The sequence below is a fragment of the Camelus ferus genome, chromosome 31, assembly GCF_009834535.1.
Source record: "Camelus ferus isolate YT-003-E chromosome 31, BCGSAC_Cfer_1.0, whole genome shotgun sequence".
NCBI classification, from domain to species: Eukaryota; Metazoa; Chordata; class Mammalia; order Artiodactyla; family Camelidae; genus Camelus; species Camelus ferus.
The window spans coordinates 10,721,621-10,741,554 of NC_045726.1; the positions used below are offsets into that span (position 1 = coordinate 10,721,621).

At 49.2% G+C, this 19,934-nt stretch overlaps 1 protein-coding gene across 4 annotated transcripts; it reads left to right on the top strand.

Annotated features, from left to right (window-relative positions):
* The first annotated feature begins 1,240 nt into the window (after window positions 1-1,240).
* On the top strand, window positions 1,241-19,671 carry STMN4 (stathmin 4). 4 transcript variants are annotated; one of them, XM_032470863.1, is made up of 8 exons: window positions 1,241-1,342; window positions 12,339-12,417; window positions 13,576-13,671; window positions 14,320-14,400; window positions 14,822-15,030; window positions 15,897-16,088; window positions 16,751-16,804; window positions 19,055-19,665. In XM_032470863.1, exons 2-7 carry the CDS (start codon window positions 12,405-12,407, stop codon window positions 16,769-16,771), a joined length of 612 nt encoding a protein of 203 aa, XP_032326754.1. In that variant the 5' UTR covers window positions 1,241-1,342; window positions 12,339-12,404; the 3' UTR covers window positions 16,772-16,804; window positions 19,055-19,665. The 4 variants fall into 4 exon arrangements, with proteins under 4 accessions (XP_032326754.1, XP_014422565.1, XP_006194064.1 ...); XM_014567079.2 differs by lacking the exon at window positions 16,751-16,804 and having other exon boundaries at window positions 1,242-1,342; XM_032470862.1 differs by lacking the exons at window positions 1,241-1,342; window positions 16,751-16,804 and adding an exon at window positions 10,672-10,763.
* Window positions 19,672-19,934: the final 263 nt, after the last annotated feature.

Below are 19,934 nucleotides of genomic sequence, written 5' to 3' on the forward strand. Positions count from 1 at the left end.
ACATGCGGTAATGAGTTTGCTAGAACAGGCAAACTCGTTGAGACAAAAAATAGATTGGAGGTTACTGGGGTTTGTGGGGAGAGGGAAAAGGGTGCTATTGTTTAACAGAGACAGAGTTTCGGTTTGGGAAGGTAAAAAATTCTAGAGATGGGGATGGTGATGGTAGCACAAAATTGGGAAGGAACTTAATGCCACCAAACTGTCCACTTAAAAATGGTCAAAATGGTAAATCTGATGTTATATATATTTTATCACAAAATATATATATTTTATAACAAAAATCCAGTCCCCCCAAAAAAAGGGGGGTGAGGCGAGGCTGGGTGGTGGATTGGTCTGTACCTGCCATGGGGGTGTGGGGATGGAGGGCCCGCCCTGGGAGGCTTTGCTGGGGAGCAGCGTGCTGGAGGGCTCCACAGGCCTGCACACCCCTAGCTGCCTGGCTTTGCCATCTCCAGTCAACTGGCTGAGGGTGGGCAGGCTGAGAAGGCTGTGTCCGGCTCCTTGCTCTGGTTCGCGGAGGAACCAGAGAAGCCACCACAGATGACCCATCACCCCACTGTACAGTTCCACCTTATTTAGGAGTCACTGGGTTGGTGGTGACCCTCAGCTTCAGTCACAGTCTCCCTCCCTCTGGGAGGCCCAGGTGGTTTGGGGAGCTGTGAGGACCCACCAGCACTGGCCACGTGGCCCACACCCCAGCCAGATGGAGAGAAAGCTCTGCCCTCCTTGGACCCCTGTGCCGCGCCCTCACCAGCTCTGCGGGCTGGGATGCCTGCAGCCCCTCCTCTTCTGACTCACTGTTCAAACCCACCAGCCCTTCTGACAGAGCTGAAAACAGGCACCAAGCCCTCCGGGGAGCTATTTTTAGGGATCATCTGTTCTTTCTGATTTCTCCTCTAGATTCCATATTCTCCCACCCCCAGGTCTGGAAGAGCTACAGATGCTGGCAATCATTCATCATCCCCCCGTCCAGGTGCTCTCTCTTCGCTGGGCAGCGCAGCTTGCAAGTAGGGCCCTCGCCTCCGCCTTCTCGTACCACTCCCTCTTCCTTTCTTCGTCCCCACCCTCCAGCTCCCGAGCTCCAGAGGCAGCACGGACAGCAAGCTATTTGTCTGACATCATCTTCTACTCCCCGGCCTGCTAAGAGTTACTCACTCTGGCAATCCTTGCTCCGCCAGAGGAGACTGTCCAATTGCCAAGCAACCCGCTGTTGGCCAATCACGGAGCTCGGAGGTGATGTCATGACGAGAGCTGAGCAGTGGTGCTGATGTGGAGAGAAGCCCAGGGTACCACTAATTGAGGGAGTGAAGAAGGGAGCAGCTCGCTTCTAACCAGACTGCAGGTAAGTAGAAATGGAATGCAAATTATTCGAGGCTTTTCAGACAAAAGGGGAAATACAAAACACAACAAAACACAAACCAGCAGCTGCAGGGAAGAAAAGCGAGGGTTCTGGCACCTATTGTGTTGCCTTTTGGTTTCACTCAATCAATTAAACTTTGTCAAATCCTAGGGTAAACTGGGGCGAGGCGAAAAGGATGGTGCTTGGCAGAGGGCTGAAGGTGGGCTCAAGGTATTTCTTCTTTTCTGGAGCTCAGGAGACAGAGGACGGGCGGGAACTGCCAGAGTTTCTCTCAGGTCTGATGTCACAGTGAGTTCTTTCTGCATAAAAATATCTTGTTGCTGAGGGAGAAAGGTATTGTTCAAAGTCCGGCTTCCCCTGGAGTGGCGCTGACCCCCAGAGCCCTTTCAAGCTAGTCGCTGCCCTGTGTTTTCCATTTCCTTTCTCAGCCACAGCTGCTCTGTCTCCCTTTCCCGTTCACAGCATCCTTTGCTTTCTCCCCTGTCTGCACTGGGTTACTTTTTTTTCTCTTGGTGCTAAGGACAATGAGATCACTGCCTCTTCCTCGCCCCGCCCCGCCCTGAGGTCAGCCTGGTCCTACCTGGGCAGGGCTGGCTGGCTGTATGGCTGTAAAGCTGCAAACTGCGGGGACCCATAACTGCCACACCCTGGTCCCTGTCTGTGGCCCAGCCAGACCCCTCCACGCTCAGCCCACCGCACTCACCAGAAGTCTAGGCACTGTCCTCGCCTCTTCCCCGGGACCCCGGGATCTGACAGCCAGTGGTCAGCTCTGTCCCCACGCGGTGGTGCTGTCTTTGTCTTATTCTTCTCAGGAAGACACAGTCAGGTGTGGAGGAATCGCATTGTCCTGAAAAGGGCAGGTCCCTGGGATCCCCTTGGGCGGCTTGGAAATATTCAGGCTGCACGTGTCCAGATACCCAGGGCAGGGATACCCCTGTGTCTCAAGACCAAGAGAAGTGTAGGCAGGGATGGCCAGAGGTGGCCTGCTGGAGTCCTGCGGGGTGGGTGGGAGGTTGAGAGGGAACATGGGGAATCTGTCTCCACTGAGGCTGCGGCCCCCTGGAGGGGGAGGACACATCTCCCAGAGGCGGAGAGTTGGGGTGCCAGGGGGATGAGATCATCCTTCAGATGAGGAAATAATGGTCATGCTGGAGCGAGCTGGGGAAAGGTGTGATCAGTGGCTTCACAGAGTGAAGCTAGGGTCGTCCGGAGACCCTGCCCCACCCCTCAGGGCCAGCCAGACCCCCTCTCCTCAGCTCGCCCCACTCCCCCGCCTGGCTACTGGGAACTATGCTTCCACCCCTCCTTGAAGCCCACTTCTCATCACCAGTCCTGAAGCACCTGTTAGCAGGTGCCAGCCCTTTTGGGATCCCCAGCTCCACCCAGGCCACCCCTGGAGCAGGTTAGGAGTGGGCAAGGATATTTAACTGCTGGATGGATCCACCACAGAGCACTGTAGGGAGTGAGTTCCCCACCACTGATGGCATCCAAGCAGAAGTTGGATGACCACCCAGTAGGGTAGCTATAGAGGAGATTTCTGCACCGTGTTGGAGACTGGTCTAGATTAGTGGTTTTCAAACTGCAGATTGAGACCTATTAGTGGATTGTGAAATGAATTTTGTGGGTTGTCACTGGTATTTTTTTAATAAAATGAGATAAAATAGAGCAGAAAAAAGTCAAAATGCGTTCTATATAGTATAGCAAATAATGTTTCCTATGCTATTTTTTACTTATATATTTTTATTCATGTTAAATATGAATATATATTTATAAATATATTTTATATTGTTATATGTATAAATATGACTATATCTATATATTTATGTTTATATTTCAGTTTTATATGTGTGTATGTATGTCTAGGTATATGCATGTGTGTATGTATGTATATACATACACATGTCAGTATCATGACAAATGCATACTGGATCACGATATAAAATGTCATTCTTTATTGTCGGTTCCAGTAAGTAAAAGGATTGATAAACTTTGGGCTAAGTGACCTCTAATTACGTTTTCTAACCATAAGACCATAAGCCTATGGATAGCTCTTACTAGCCTGTGAACTTCATTTATAATTTAAAAGTAGTTTTCCTCATGGTAAAATACATATAACATGAAATTTTTTAACCATTTTAAAGTGTAGAGTTCAGTGATATTAAGTAAATTCACATTGTTGCACTACCATCGCCGTCATCCATCTCCAGAAGTTTTTCGTTTTCCCAAACTGAAAATCTGAAATCTATTCCCACTAAACAATCACTCCCCGTTCTTCCCACCCTCCAGCCCCTGGCAACCCCCGTTCTACTTTTGTTTCTATGAGTCTGACCACTCTAGATGCCTCATCTAAGTGGAGTCACACAGTATTTGTCTTTTTGTGACTGGCTTATTTCACTTAGCAGATTATCTTCGAGGTCCATCCATGTCACAGACTGTGAACTTCTGGACAAAGAGAACTGCTTTGTTAATAAGTGTTCCAGGTATAAAATATATGCCCCAAATCCAAGTGTTGTTTTAAATGGAAAACTACATCTCTTTAGGGAGATGTTCTAAAGGACCTTTGTTCTAAAGGACCCATCAAAGACAGAGAAGTCTGATCTAATATTGTGTCTCCTGAGCAGAGTGTTGAACAGACATACTGTTGGTGGTGGGGTAGCAGGAGTGAGTGTCTTGCATTTCTTGCTTAATATTTGGGTTTCATTTTGGCTCAATAATAGAAGTCCTGGGGCCAAGCAAGGTTGGCTGCCTTTTCTCATCCAACTAAGCCACTTTTAACCACATTTGCCCTGTGGGGGAGAAGCAGGCTGCCTGGCAAGATTTAAAATAGAGCAATAAAGACTGATAAACTGAGACCCAGAGAGTAAGACAGGAAAGAGGGACACAGCAAAGAAGGAAGGTAAGAGAGAGCTAAAGAGAGAGGCGAGTGTCTATTAAACCAACCGTCCAGAAGGGGAAAATTCAGATTTTTGTGTTCTTGATTTTAAATAATTGGGTATTTAAAAAGTCAAGATCATAACCAAAGAAAGGCTTAATTTTTCCTAAAATTCTAAGATCCTTTCTCCAGACCCCCTTGATATCTTTATATTATTTCCTACCTACCTGGAGACTATCATTTGGAAATACAGAATTCCTAGAGATTTTGAAATCATAGGTAGATACAGATGAGACATTTTTTGGTGGAGAGGAGGATAGAAATTTGGGGGAAAATTCTAAAACCTGCAAAATGTAATTTTTATAATGGCCTCTAGGGAACCAAGCTCTCTCCTTCCCCACTACCCACCACCCCCCTCTTTCTTTTCTGACTTGGGAAATGAACATGTATCATGTATAATTTAATTTATTTGCTTATTAAATTAGAATTTGCCATGTTTAGAGATGTGTTAGTCTTGGAAAAAGGTTTATTCTTCTGTGTTTCTTTGGGGAAGAGTAAGGACCGAAAAAAAAAAATCTCCCCTGACATTTTAAGAAGCATTTTTCAGGTTTTACATTTTTAGTCCCATGTGGAAGACAGGAAGACACAGAGATACAGGTACACTACCCCTGTCTTCCCTTAGCACACCTGTTCTGCTTCCCCAGCAAAGTTCGCTTTTCCATCAGTTCAAACTCATCACCATGTGTCTATTCTCTTAGAGTCCTGATGCCAACGATGGATTGGGGGAGGCAGGAGGACAGAACGAGATCGGAAGGAGCAGGAGTCCGGGGTGGTTGACCTAATTTATGACTGGGCACAGGGAACCCGGGAGTTCAGAGGACAAAGCGGTGAATGTGAATCCAGAGACAGGAGCTGAGCGCATACTCAGGAGTGAAAGATCCAGTGGAGGAGGGGATGGGCAGGGGGCAGAGTTCCAGTGGATCATTTGGATGTCAGTACCCAGAACTCCAGACCAGGTAGGGAGCAAGGTTCAGTCTGAGTATGTGGAAACAGGTGGACAGGCTCTGTCTGCTGACGGCACAAACACAATTGGACTATTGATGCCGGGACAGGTCTGTCTGTTTCACGCACCTGCCACCAAACCAGATATGCAAGGACTCAACAGGATATCATGAACCTTTCCTGGGGAAAAAAATTACTCCAGAAGTAATCTAACTCATCAATTTTTTGTTAAATTAAAGGAAAATAAATATGGTATTGATAATGATCACCAAGAAAGAAAACACTAGAATTTAGAGTCATCATCTAATTATAATCAACACGTTTAAAAAGCTGAGTGTGAATGTCAAACATCTTGAGGCCAAGGAATAGGCCTATTAAATTCAATTATTGTATTTCTTCTTAGTACCTTGCCTTGCATATATCAGGTTCTCAGTAAATGTTTGCTGAATGAATAATATAAGCAAGAAAACAATAATGGTAATCCAGAACTGAAAATCTAAGTCATTGTGATAAAATCAGGTTTGTAGGGAGAGAAAGTAAAAGTATGCTGAACCTCTTACCCCACAGAAAGACAACCATTAGATACTGTTTCATTCTTCATATAATGAAACATACACGCATACCTCGTTTTATTGCATTTCACAGATGCCACGTTTTTTACAAACTGAAGGTTTGTGGCAACCCTGTGTTGACAGATGATGGGTAATTATCATTTTTATAATAAATATTTTAATTATGGCATGTGCATTTTTTAGACATAATGCTATTGAACACTTAATAGATTATAAGTCTACAACTTTTATATTCACTGAGAAACCAAAAGATTCACGTGACTTGCTTTATTGTGGTGGTCTAGAATTGAACCCACGATGTCTCTGAGGCATGCTTGTAGATATAAATGATTTTAACTTAAAAATAAAAACGAAATGTAAAACTTACCAAGTGTTGGAGAAGAGTGAAAGATCAAGGAAATAAGAGTGATATTGCAAAAGAGAAGAGACTCCCTTTAATGTAGCTAAATGTGGGGCCAGAAACCAGGTTCTGCTCCTCCAGCTTAATCTTGGGAAAGACACTGGACCTCCTGGACCCTCTGTCTCCTCATCTGAAAAAGGGTGTGAAACAGAAACGCTAAAGATTTCCATGGCTCTTGCCATTTATGAGCAGAGAATTTGACCCCTGGAAATGTTTGCAGATCTATTGCTTGTTCTCTGATGATATGAAAATGATCTAATTTATTACACTTGTAGGTCCTGTGTGTATATTTTAACAGGGACTTTCTCAGGCAATCCTTGATGCAAAAGAAGGTTTAGTGGTGAGACTGGGCCACCCGTGGTTGGGAGGCAGATTTGGGGCAGGTGAGCCTTTACGTGTCCTTCAACCACATGCCCTAGGCAATCAATCAATCATCTTGCTTACTTTTCCACTTGGCCTTGGGTATGAGGAAGTACCATGGAACTTTGATAAGAAGACTTTGATTTAAATACCATCTTTATCATTTTTTACTTATATGACTTTAGGCAAATCAAGTTGCCTAAACTGATCATCTGAAAAATGGGTATAATAGTATCTATTTGATAAGATTTGGAGAGAATGAAATGATTCACAGGTCACAATTATGTAAAAAATAATAGGCATAGACAAAAACTAGAAGGAAATGCCAGTAGCAAAAAGTAGCAAGATGACAAGGGTTTGTTTCCTTTTCTCTGTCACGTAGATGTTCTGAAATATGATGTTAATGTATTTGTAATTAAAACATTACAGATAAAATGCATATATGTATATATATGCCTTTGAAAGTACCTGGTAAACTGTGAAGCACTACAGAATATTCCTGTTGTGACCAAGAGTAAGATTACAAGATTATTGTTCTATGTGCTGGTACTTCAAGTGCTTTGACCCCAGGACCTCACACAATACTGAGTCCCGACCCCTTGCACCCTGTCCTATGCCCCTACGGGGAAGTCCATGCCTCTGACTTTTTACTTCTAATGTTGATTCTTCCATCTATACTGAATGGAAGATAAAATCAGGCCAGAAAGTGCCATCACTGTGGATTATCCGGGGCTGTCAGTTTTCTAGACTTAACTTTTCTCCCCTGGCTTGCCTCTCAGTGTGGTTGTTACAACTAGGAGCGGCTTTCAGACTCAGGCCACCCGAGCTCTGCCTTTGCCAACAGGTGACACCTCCTTATTTCCTAGAAGCACCATTGCAAGGAAACGAAGCTGCATGTCTCAGCCTGTGAGCTACCGTCTGGAAGTTTCTCTTGACCAGGGCTCCCACCATCGCTTCCCCTAGGATGCAAACCTCAGGACAGGTGTGATCAGACAAATGCCAGTTCCCCAAAATCAGTTGAGGTCACACGACAGCCAGCCCTCAGGATCTGCGGGATGTGCACTCAAGGACATGGAGGGCAGACTGCCTCACAGCTTTTAACATAAGGGACTTGAGCACCGTGGATTTTGGTATCCGTGGGGGTCCTGGAACCCATCTCCCATGGATAGGAAGGCACAACTACATTCTGCTTTGCTTAAGGTCTATCTGTGACTCCAACAGTCCCCTTTTGGCTGTGCTCTAATATCTACTCTTTCTCTCTTTATAACACGGTCCTCATTACTGCTGGAGAACTGCCAAAGGCTAGCAGAAATTTCCAGAAGCTCCAAATTCCCACCCAAGGGACCCATTTTATTTTTTCACTATTGGAAAACCCTTGTGGTTATTCTAGGACCTAGCTGAGGGCTTGGCACAGAATTAAATATTCAATAAATGCTGGAGGAAGAATGAAAACCACATCATGAAAAAATAATTTATCTCCTTTGGAAAAAAAACAACCAAATAAGACACTTGGCTGCCAATCAGAGCCTTCTGATTAGTATGAAATCACCAGGGTTACCGCACAGACATGATATGATTCCATGACGTTTAGAGAGCTCATGCAGCTCATTGCAGATGAATGTTGTAACTTCAACAGGACTTTTAATAAAAGACTGATAATTGGCATGAACTAAAGTGCTGCTTGTGGTTAAAGGACCCGGGTCAGAACTCAGTGCTTCCATGCCCTGATTCTGTGCCAGGGCTCCTATGCTGTCTCTGAACGCCCTTGCTAGGGACCACTCTATTCAAACCATTTGGATGTGCATTAGCTTCTTTTCTGTCAAAAATAGTCCACGTGGGTTTTGGCACATCCCGATGGCAATATCTGGGCAGTGCCTGCAGTGACAAATAAAATGCTTGCTCTCCTGGGCGACGTGGGTGGTCAGAGATGCCTTGGGAGGTCAGGCGTGCACCTAGTAAACAGCCACGTGGCATCCGTAGCTGGGTGCTCTTCTGTCACCCCTGGCCATCAGCTACATTATAGAAAGCCTGGGGGCACAGGTCGTCATTGCTGGTCTTGTAAAAGAAGTCCTTCTGCATCCCTGTCCCCAGTGACTACCCCTGTGGCCCCCATGTGGGCTGTTCCTGGTGTGTGGGAGGAGAGAAGGGATCAGTATGAAGGGAAAAGGCAGGAATCCAGAGGCTTGGTCCCATCTCTGCCACCAGTTCAGTGTGACCTCTGAATCTCTAGTCCATAGGGAGGAGCATATTGGCATTATGGAAGGGACAGTTGTTGGTTGTGTGGGATTGTGTGCAAAGCAGGACATTTTAGAAATGATGTGACTATTGGCATGAGGACTTATAAGGGTACCATGTACCTGCAGGTACACATACATAGATTATCTGGAGGAAAAAAATCAGACTGTGTATAGACACTGGTTGGCTGAGATCCAGTGAATGAATCATGGATTTGAACCTAGACTCTGTCCCTTATTGAGTGTATCAGTCTTCTGTGGCTGCTATAACAAATCACCACAGACTCAGTGGCTTCAAACAACAAGAATTCATTTGCTCACAGTTCAGGTGTCCAGAAGTCCAAAAATGAAGGCGTCAGCAAGGCCACACTCCTCCAAAGACTCTAGGGGAGGATCCTTCCTTGCCTCTTCCAGCTTCCGGTGCTCCAGGCTTGCCTTGGCTGGTGGCAGCATCACTCCAACCCTTGCCTCCATCTTTACATGGCCTTCTTTTCTCCGTGTATCTTTCCCCTGTATGTTTTTTATAAGGACACTTGTCATTGGACTTTGGTGCCACCCAGATAATACAGAATGGTCTCATCTTGACACCCTTAACTTAATTAAATCTGCAAAGACCCTTTCCAAATAAAATCACATTACCAAATTGCAGGGATTGGGACGTGGGCATAAATTATTGAGGGATGCCATTCCCGCCTATACTGAGTGACCTTGGAAATGCCACTTAGCCTCTTGGAGCCACAGTTCACACCTCTATAAAACAGGGATAGTAATTCCTACATCACAAGATTATGGTGAAAATTAAAGTGAAAGCATTTGTCACGTAGTAGATGCTCTATAAGTACACATTTTAATGATGCAGATTCCAACCCTGTGAAACTGAGAGTTCTCAGTTGCAAATCCCATACCTGTGCCCATCGCTAGGATGTCTCCTCTTCCTTGTCCCGTCTTCCTTCCATGCCTCTCTGACCTGTGTTCTCTACCTGGTTCCTCCTGCTCTGAAAAGTCCTAGCATATCTTCCATTGACAAGTGGAAAGGACTTGGTATATATTTTTTATTAAATCATATCCTCAGGCCAGACTGGCTTTCCCTGAGTCCCCAGGACCATGGAAGAAACATCAGTTAGCATTGATTCCCTCCCCTGGCCACAAGGAAAGAGCTTATAAGTCAGAAGACCTGGATCCTACCAGCTCTACCACCAGCTAGCTGTGTGACCTTAGCCAAGAGTCTTAACATCTCTGAGCCACAGGTTCTTCATCTGAAAGCAACGCTGGTGATGCCTGTCTTGTCAGCCTAGCTCAGCCTCCTGCAAGGATCAACTGGGCTAATGTAGGGAACAGAGACTGTAATCTGTCAAGTGCTCCACAAGTGTAGGGTCTTAATGATCATTCCCAGCTCAGACTGAGGGGCATTGTCCCCAACTCCACGGACCTACTCCTACAGAAAAAGCCCAGCCCCACCCCCTTCTTTCTCAGGGTGTCTTTCTCTGCCTCCTCTTTCCTATCTGGGCCCCCGTTTCTGATCCATTAACTAGGTTAATGTCTGAGGTCACACCTTCTCCTGGCAAGGGCTCATTCACTCTGCCAGTCGTCCCAAGAGCCTGGCTGTGAGTGGGAGATGGAGTAGAATGGAGACTCAGGACCAAGGAGTCGACTGAGTCGCATCCAGGCACTCAGCCCACCTCCCTGTGCAGGGACTCACTGGCAGTGCCAGGACCAGCTTGACTCGGAGGAGAGAGGCTCATTGTGCTGTATCAGGGGGTGCGTGGCAGGAGCCTCTGGCTCCAAAGCACAAGGAGATCACAGAGATGCTGCAGGGAACAGAATCCTTTCAGGCCGAGTGACCTGGCTCTTTTCCTTTCTAGCTGCGTGACCCTGAGCAAGCCACACAAACCCTCTGAGCATCCTCATCTGCAAGTGGGGATGACAGTCCTTACCTGCAGGGCTGGTGATGACTCAGAAGCAGGTGTGTGTGGTACCGGGTCGCTCTCCCGATGGAAAAGGCTGAGAAAAGGAAACTGATATTCATTCAGCACTCCATTTTGCTGGATGCTTCACACATGCTTTTCTTGTTTAATTTGAACAACTCTGCAGAATTAAGATGGGGAGAGCGAGGTCGGACGTGTCAAGTGACTAGTGACAGCAGCGAGAGAGAGGAAGTCTGTGTGTGACTCCACCCCGGTCCAGCCCTAAAGCCAGAGCTGAGCCCACTGCACCCCTTGGCTGCCCTGCTGCTCCCCAGCCAGCACAGACAGTGGTCCCTGGGGGGAAACACCTCAGTAAGGAAGGAAGGGGGTTCTAAGTTAGTCCCAGAGTCCCTCTGCCTTGTGGGGTTACAGGCAGTGAAGCTGTGACTTCATGTCACCCTCTGCTGGCACAGCGACCACCAAGCTTTTATTTTATTAGTCAGGGTTCTCCAGAGAAACAGACCAATAGGATGCATAGAGAGATTTATTGTGAAGGGTTGACTCATGCAGTTATGGAGGCTAAGTCCCCCAAATCAGCTGTCTACAGCTGGAGGTCCAGGGAGGCCAGTGGTGGAATCCAGGTCCAAGTCTGAAGGCTGGAGTATCAGGAGCTCCCATGTCTGAGGGCAGGAGAGGACTGATGTCCCAGCTTAAGCAGAGAGAGAAAAATCTCAGCTTCTCCACCTTTTTGTTCTAGTCCGGCCCTCAGCAGATTGGGTGATGCCCACTGCATCGGGAAAGGCCATTTTCTTTGCTCCGGCTCTCAACTCAAACGCTCATCTCTCCCAGAGACACCCCCACACCCAAGGATGATGCTTACCAGCTATCCGAGTGTCCCTTAGCCTAGTCAAGTTGACACAGAAATTAACCATCACAGCGGCCAAGGACCAAGTGGTTCCCATGAGGACTGCTCGCCGCTGACTAGTCCTCACTCCACAATAGTAGCTTTCAGTAGCGCCCTGCCACCTACTGTCCCCCAGGCACTCCCCAGCCTGCTCTCTCCCTGCCTCTCCTGTTTTACCTCCTCCACACCTTCTGGTCCAGCACCAACCAGCTTGAGACCCCACAGGCACCAAGCTTTCTCACCCTGACTGTTGCAGGCGCTGTTCCCCCGGCAATGCCCTCCCTGCCGTCTCTACCAGAACAGTCTGAGCAGGAAGGGCCAGGGTGGGTGCAGGGGGAACGTCAGGGACACAGTTATTTTGCAAACACTTCCCAGTCGATTCTGACTTAAGGTTTGTCTCTCACCCTAAACTGCACTCTGGGCCAGGCCACTGAGCCACACAGGGAGACAGATGAACACCCACTGATACGTTCAGTTTGTGGAAACCTGTGTTTGGTACTCTTGAGTTTGGGAAGCCAGTTAGAAAACTCTCATCAGTGCATGGAAACTGGACTTGATCGGGGTGATGTGGACGACAGGGTGTCCATGTTTGGGGAAGGGAAGGTTGGCTTTGAAGTGAGAGCAGGTAAGGGACCTCCTGAGACTCCCCGCCACCCACCAGTTGTATAAAGACCTTCCTCATGTGAATAACCTGTCAGCTAAAATGCTCTGTTTCTCGGATTCGTGACAGTGTCCTGAGCTGGTGGCAGACCTACCCTGATTTTCACTTGGACTCAGCTCTCACATTCCAGAAAACATGACCCTGGCTGGTAGGTATCAAATTGTTGATGTGGTGTGTGCCGCCACAGAGGGCATTTCTGTGCACACATGTAGGGACTCCCATACCCACAGGAAAGAGAAAAGGTGGCTGGAAATACACCTAAGGGTTAAAAGAGGTTATTTCTAGACGGCAGGTGGGATCACAGCAGAGCTTTTATTCCTTTTATTCATCTGTGTGTGTGTTTTAAAAAAAGGTTTTTACAAGGGAGGAGGGTATAGCTCAGTGGTAGAGCACATGCTTAGCATGCACGAGGTCCTGGGTTCAATCCCCAGTCCACCCCCCCATTTAAAATAAATAAATAAACCTAATTACCTTCTAAAATTACCCCTATAACTTTTTTTAAAAATATAAAAGTTTTCACAATATCCATGTATTGTTTTTGCAGTTAATCATGTTTTTAATTTGGGAAAGGAAATGAGGGGAGAGTTCAGGGCAGGGTTGGGGGTATTGGCAGGAGCACACGCCAGGGTCTGGGAGAGGGTGTGCTGGACTCAACACATCAGCGTGACCTCCCCGGTTTCCAAATCCTCCCCAGACACAGAGAGGCAGGATAGGGGACTCCTCCAGGCCTCATGGACACCAGCCCTGCTGGCTTTGACCATGGCACTGGGGAGGTCAGGGGAGGCTCACAGCCTGACCTTGCTGTCCAGGGAGGGGCAGGACCACGGGGAGGGTAGTGGGCTGCTTTATCCTCAGGGAAGCACTGCCAAGTACTTTGAATAGAATGGAGTGTGGATTTCCTGTGTCCTGGAGCGAAGGGAGCGGATTATCTGTGGCACGTGCTGGGAGACAGAGGGAGAGGTCCCAGGTGCCAGTCTGGGGGAGGGCACTGGTGTTTGGGGTCTGCACCTGCCGGCATTTTGCATTCAGTACTAAAAGGGAGACTGTGCTGGGGAGAAGATAGTGTCCTCTGGGTGCTCTGGAAGGCTCAGTTCTCAAAGGTGGACAGGATGGGTCCAAATCACACACAGGGATCCTCAACAGAGCCGCTCAGGGCAACGGGGACTGGACCCCAAGCCAACGTGGGGTCTGGGCACCTCTGTGGAGCCCAGAGACCTCTGGCTCCTCATGCACCCAGAGTCACCTGGATGCTGGCTTCTGGGTCTAGAAGGGGGTCGCCACCTTCACCTGTCGGGTGTCCCCACAGCCTACAAAGAGAAGATGAAGGAGCTCCCGCTGGTGTCCTTGTTCTGTTCCTGTTTCCTGTCCGATCCCCTGAATAAGTCATCCTATAAATATGAAGGTACGTGAGGGTCACAGTTGGCAGCGTCAGGGAGGAGGGCTCCCCGTGCTTGTGTCCATGAGCCCAGCTCCGCCACCCCAGTTTCCTAAACATCTCCTCCCCATGCCATGTTTTCTTCCCCAGAGCCAGTAAAACCAGTGCTGCTGATTCTGAGGGTCTAAGCACCAAGCGAAGGCAGGCGTGGGCTGCAGCCTGGGGGGCTAGACAGCAGGTGGGGGTCTGAGTCAGACCCCCTGCAGAGTGCACTTGATCTCAGCTTTTGTTCATTCGTGTAACAAACGGATGCACTGCAGGACGCAGAGGTGAAGTAGGCAGAGAGCTTGACCTTGGGGACGCCTAGATTAGGAGACAGGACAGTCATGGTGGACACCACCAGATGCCCCGGTTCAAGGTCTTCTCAGTGAAGGGTCGACAATGGTCTAAGCGGGTGCAGAGGTGGGAAGAGGACTTCCACCTGTGGCTACCCAAGGAGGCTCAGGGTCCCAGGATACTGGCAGGGAACTCTGAATGGCCACATCGTGTTTGGGGTGGGGAGTCGGGGAACAGGTCACCTCTTAATTTCCTGGGGCTTAAAAGGAAAGGACGGGTTTGGTCTGGAAATGAGAGATGAGAGTGCTCGGGTTACCTGAGATTGTTTCTTCTGTTTAGGCTGGTGTGGGAGACAGTGTAGGAGGAAAGATGAAAGCCAGCGGAAAGACAGTGCTGACTGGAGAGAAAGAAGAGAGCAGGGTAGGAGGGAGCAGGGGAGAGGTGTCCACAGGCTGAGCCATCAGACGGGCAGGGGTCCAGGAGTGGACGGGCGGTGGGTGGCGAGTAAATGCATCACTGTGGCCAATTTGAACAAGAGCTCGACACTGGGAGGAACCTTGTGGCAAAAGCAAAAGCAAAAGCAGTTGCTACAGTCATTATTAGGAATCCCATACCCTGGGCTCCCTGCTCTTAAAGTCTGAGACCTTACCGTGGCTGCCAACACCTTCAGCCCCATCTAAGCCCAGTGACCTTCGGTGCCATGTTCAGGACAGACCCAGAACCCTAGCATTGGTTTGCCTTGGGGACCCCAGACTTCCCACAGATGTACGCATGTGTGCATGCTTCATGGGGGCCCACAGGGTCTTCGGGGATTGAGCAGCCCCTCTCCTGCCCTCTGCAGCAGACACAGTGGACCTGAACTGGTGTGTCATTTCTGACATGGAAGTCATCGAGCTGAACAAATGCACCTCGGGCCAGTCCTTTGAAGTCATCCTGAAGCCACCCTCCTTTGATGGGGTGCCCGAGTTCAATGCCTCCCTACCCAGGAGGCGAGACCCATCGCTGGAGGAAATCCAGAAGAAACTGGAAGCAGCCGAGGAGAGAAGGAAGGTAAATGCCGTCCTTTCTTTCCTACCTCTGAGTGTGAGGGGGCAGGGGTTGGAGAAGACAGGTGGTGGCTCTGAGCTGGGGTCAGGTCGCCACCAACCTCAGATATTCAGGTAGCACCTCCCAGATGCAGGGCAGAGAATGAGGCACCACTGAGGGCAACAAAGGAATAAAAGCCCCAAATTTCTAGGTGCTTACAGTTCGGTTAGGAGGATGAGGCACTGTGTGACACACCTCTAAGAGGCGACTTTATATGTACAGTGACGAGGTAAGACACTGACAAACACTAAGGATTTAGGGAAAGGCTAGACCACCGAGGAAAGGGGTCCCTGACGGGGGGAGCGGGGAGAAGGTCATGCTGTGGTATACCTTCACCTCTCGGCGTGCCTTCCATGCTTTCTATTGATTCTCACAGCCCAGCTCTTATGCCATTTCTGTGTAAGCTTTTCTTCATCTTTGAAGCAGAAAATGATCACCCTGGAGTTCCTACAGCATGTCTTTTCTCCCTCTCAAGGCACGACACACGCTAGCTTTGGTTAGAGTTATTTATCTATGCCTTATCTCTACTAGACATTTTTGCCCTCCAAGTTGCAAGAATAGTGCCTGGTACATAGAGTCTGGTCACTTAGTATTTGTGAATGAATGAATTAAGAATGAATGAATGAGTGAATGAATGATGGCAATGAGAAAAAGAGGACGGAGGGTACAGTGGGAGAATCCAGGGATTGTCCTTGCTTCCGACCAACGGGCCAGGAACCAGGCTCAAGGAAGCGTGTGTTCTGGGTGTGGAGCTCTCACGTCATGATGGTAAAAGTACACCCGGGCACGCCCACATTCAAGGGCCTCTCTGTCCCTTCGTGCTCCCCTAGTATCAGGAAGCCGAGCTCCTGAAGCACCTGGCAGAGAAGCGGGAACATGAGCGGGAGGTGATCCAGAAAGCCATCGAGGAAAACAACAACTTCATCAAGATGGCCAAGGAGAAGCTGGCCCAGAAGATGGAATCCAATAAGGAGAACAGGGAGGCCCACCTTGCTGCCATGTTGGAACGGCTGCAAGAGAAGGTAAGCGGTCTGGGACCGGGGAGGAGGCTCCGGGACACGCTCTTCCTTCCACGGCAAGTATAATGGGCATGCGTATCATTTCAGGGAGCGAGCAGCCTCAGGCAGGAGTGGCAGTATTTCTGTTAGGCTAGATCCTCAGAGAGTTCCAAGGGATCTGGAAAGTCATAGGCAAGAAACATGAACTGAGCTGAATTCCCTGGGGGACGTAAAAGGATGATGGAGGGAGACGAGACCTCTTATCTTGTAGAGGAAGCCTGCCTAATGCAGGGGAGTAGGGGCGAGCACGCAGTTGTACATTCTCGGCTTCATCCTTGAATGGACCGATTTGGTTTACCGAAAGATGCTGACTTGAGCTCCTGGCTCTAAGCCAAGGGCATGATGGGCTGAGTTGCCCACTGAGCCAGAAACACGATTCTCTCCAAACCTCTTGATATGGACAGAGTGAGTCACTGGTCTTTCGAATACTCTGCCTTTTGTCAATAAACCAAATGGTGTCACCTAAATATGAGAAACATGAGGGACTGAGGTTAGTCCCACGTGTCAGCAGAATAACAACAGCCTGTTCTGCTGAGAACACGCTGGCCTCATTTCCCGAGTCTCATGGCTGCCCCAGTTTCTCCTGCAGCTCCTGGGAGAGCTCCAGCTCTGTGTTTTATTTCCAGGCGCCGCCTGCTGCGCGGTGACTCCCAGGACCCGATCGGTGGCCTCGTCCCATGGTGAGCAGCGTGGTCCCCGCTCCTTCCTGCCCATCCACCTAGTGTCTCAGGCCCTTGGCAAAGCTACTAGAAAGATCTGGTTTCTTTGCAGGGGATCTAGATGTTCCGTAGGCCCTGTAGCTGGCCAGCATGTGGCAGCCCCTCCACTCCTCGTCTCCATCCTTCTAGGGACAGCAACGTCTCCATCAAGTATCAGACGGGAGGGAAGTGTTCTGGGTCTGATTTCAGGCTTTGCCAGTTAGTAAGGGATAGCCAGGAGCAAACTCTTGCAGGAAAAACATCTGGGATTGGAGTAGGATGGGTCCTGGCTAAAACCCAAGAGAAATATTGAGTCCAGAGCCATGATATGGGATTTGAAGGACTGCAAAGTGCTTTTATGTCTCCACATGCCTATTTTCACTAGAAGTCCATGAGGAAGCAGGACAAATGCTATCCTTGTTTTACTGACGAGGAAACCATGTTGGAGAAGGTCAAATGACTTGCCCAGGGTCACACAGCCACTAAGCAGTAGAGCTGGGACAGTGACCCAGTTCTTTGGACGTGGGTCCAGGTGCTTTCAGTGCTTGTTTCAGGGAGACCAGCCCACAATCGTCCTGCTGGCCCTTTGTCAGAGGGGCCACTGGAGGCCAAGGAAAGGGAGTCCAGAAACCCAGGGTTCTGCCCAGTGGACCTGGGGACAGAGGCAGATTTCTAGCTGGAGAGACTGGGAAGGCCCACGGTCTGGAGTAAGAGCTTTGGAGGTGAGATAAGCCTCAAAGAAGCAAGGCTTCAGGGAAGATACCGGGGTGGGCATCACTCCTGTAGGATCCTGATCCCCCCTTCACCTTTGCCCACTGATGAAGGCAGAAAGTGGGATGACAGAGAAGTGTGTGGTTTCTGCCTTGCCCCCGGCCAGGGTCACCTTTAGTAACACCTCCATGTCAGTATTTGTGTGAGTCACTGACCATCTACACCAGACTCATCGAATACAAAGTTTAAAACTACAGGTACTTGGACCTGACCACAGACCTACCAGTCCTGGCACTCTAGGGATGGAGTCTGAGGACCTCAGGCTAACCAGCTTCTCAGGTCATGCTGATGTTTGGCAAGGCTGAGAACCACTATCCAAGAAGTACCATCCCCCACAATTTCCTGAGGGCCAAGGAAAGTTCTAGGGCCTCTCTAGGGACAGGTCTTTAGTTTAAGGTATACCCTGGGCACCTGGACTGCCTCCGTGGGCTTCCTCCAAATGGATTCTTGATACCAGGATGTGATAATATCCTGATGGATGCCAGCCTCTGGCAGAGACAGAATTTACTGAGCACCTATTATGTGCAAGGTCTCATCTGAGGAACTGGGATATATAAAGAGAAAAGGTGTGCTCCCTCCCTGCAAGGAAGCCAGGGTCCGACAGAGGACCCAGATGTACTCGCGATGAGCAGGGATGTAAGGCAGACTGAGATAAGCCCTTGAAGTGAACACCAAAATCACAGAACTCTAGAGGTCAAAGAGTTTTCCATTTTTGATCCTCTCTTTATTTGTTTTTTGATGGAGGTACTGGGGACTGAACTTAGGACCTTGTGCATGCTAAGCAGGCACTCTACCACTGAGCTATACCTGCCCCCTACCTTAAAGATCAGAGAACTGAGCCTGATCAGTGAAGTGAGCGGGTCAAGGTCACACAGCTGATGGGCCTTTGAAGTCGGATCCCATCTTTTGGTTTGATGATTCTGGGAAATAAAAGAGGATTCTCTTACCACACTTGGAAGAAAGGCCACTTTGTGGAGCTGGACATTTCTAAAAAGTCTTCAGTCGATCTATACTTTACAAGCCCTCATCTTTCATCAAGGGGTTTAAGACAACTCTCGATAAGGAGGTGGACCAGCCACACAAGGGCAGACCAGCCGCCTGTGTGGAGGGGCCGCCTGCAGTGAAGCTTGTCTGTTCCGGCACAAGCTGTCCTGAGCTTACATTAAGTCAAGCAGTGTCATGTGCAACCCCCAGGCCGCCAGGTGAGGGCGGCAGAGGCGGGTGGTCCCTGCCAGGTGGGTCCCGCAGGGAGGCTGGCCCCAGTCAACCCGCTCCCTTGGGCCACACCTGCCTCCTGCCAGGCTCACCTGCCACCTTCCTCCCCTTCTCAGGACGCCTCTGCAGACCCTGCTCTTCACTTCCAGTGGTGGCCACTCTTGCCTTCGGCTCTCCTGCCCCTCGGTCTCCCTTTATCCTCGGGAAGCTGGTGTGACCTGCCCTTTCCCCTCCCTCTCCTCCCAGGACAAGCACGCGGAGGAGGTTCGGAAAAACAAGGAGCTGAAGGAAGAGGCCTCCAGGTAAAGCCCAGAGGCAAAGAAGTTTCCAGAACGGCCGGACAACTCCAGCAGCTCCGCAGTTCCCGAAGCAGCCTGGCCCGCCGCTGGCTGCTCTCCCAGCACTGGGGTTTGGGGGGAGGGGGGTGGCCAGGGGCGTTTCCTCTGCTTTCGGTGTTTGTACTTGTAAAGAATTGACCAGTGAAGCCATCCTATTTGTTTCAGGGGAACAACGATGGGGTGGGAGAGGGGAGACAAGGAGAGAGGTTAGGAAAGGGAGATGGATGGAGAAGGACTCACAGACATTGCAACCCAGCCCAGGTCAAGTCCTCGGCTTTTCTTCACAGTGAGCATCCGGGCACCGCCTTGAGGGAAGTTAAAAACAGGCAGTAGAATTCCCATGAAGGGCCGTCTTGGGTGGAGCGTGGGCTGCAGGACGTGGTGCGATACCCCAGCCGGGGTTCGGGGGCCCTGCGGCAGTGGGATGCAGTCCGAGTGTGTGTGTGTGTGCGCGCGCGCGTGTGCGCGTGTGTTTTAACCATCATCTTTTGATCATCATGACCAATAATGAAACATTTACTCCAAGTCTCCAGTTCTTTATTTCCTGAATTTGTCCTTTGCGTAATTGATAGGATGTTCCTGAATTCGGCTCCCAGTCATCAGGTGCCAGATGCTCCTTTTGTTCCTTGGTTTCATCTTTAGAGCATCTGAGGGGATGGGTGAGGACGGTTGAAACATGCCAGCCTTTGGCATTCTTTGCTTTTGCTTCTTTTTTTGTTTTAACACCCCACCCTCTTTGTGGGCTGTCTGGGTGGACTCAACAATTCAATCCTTGTTGGACTGAGTGC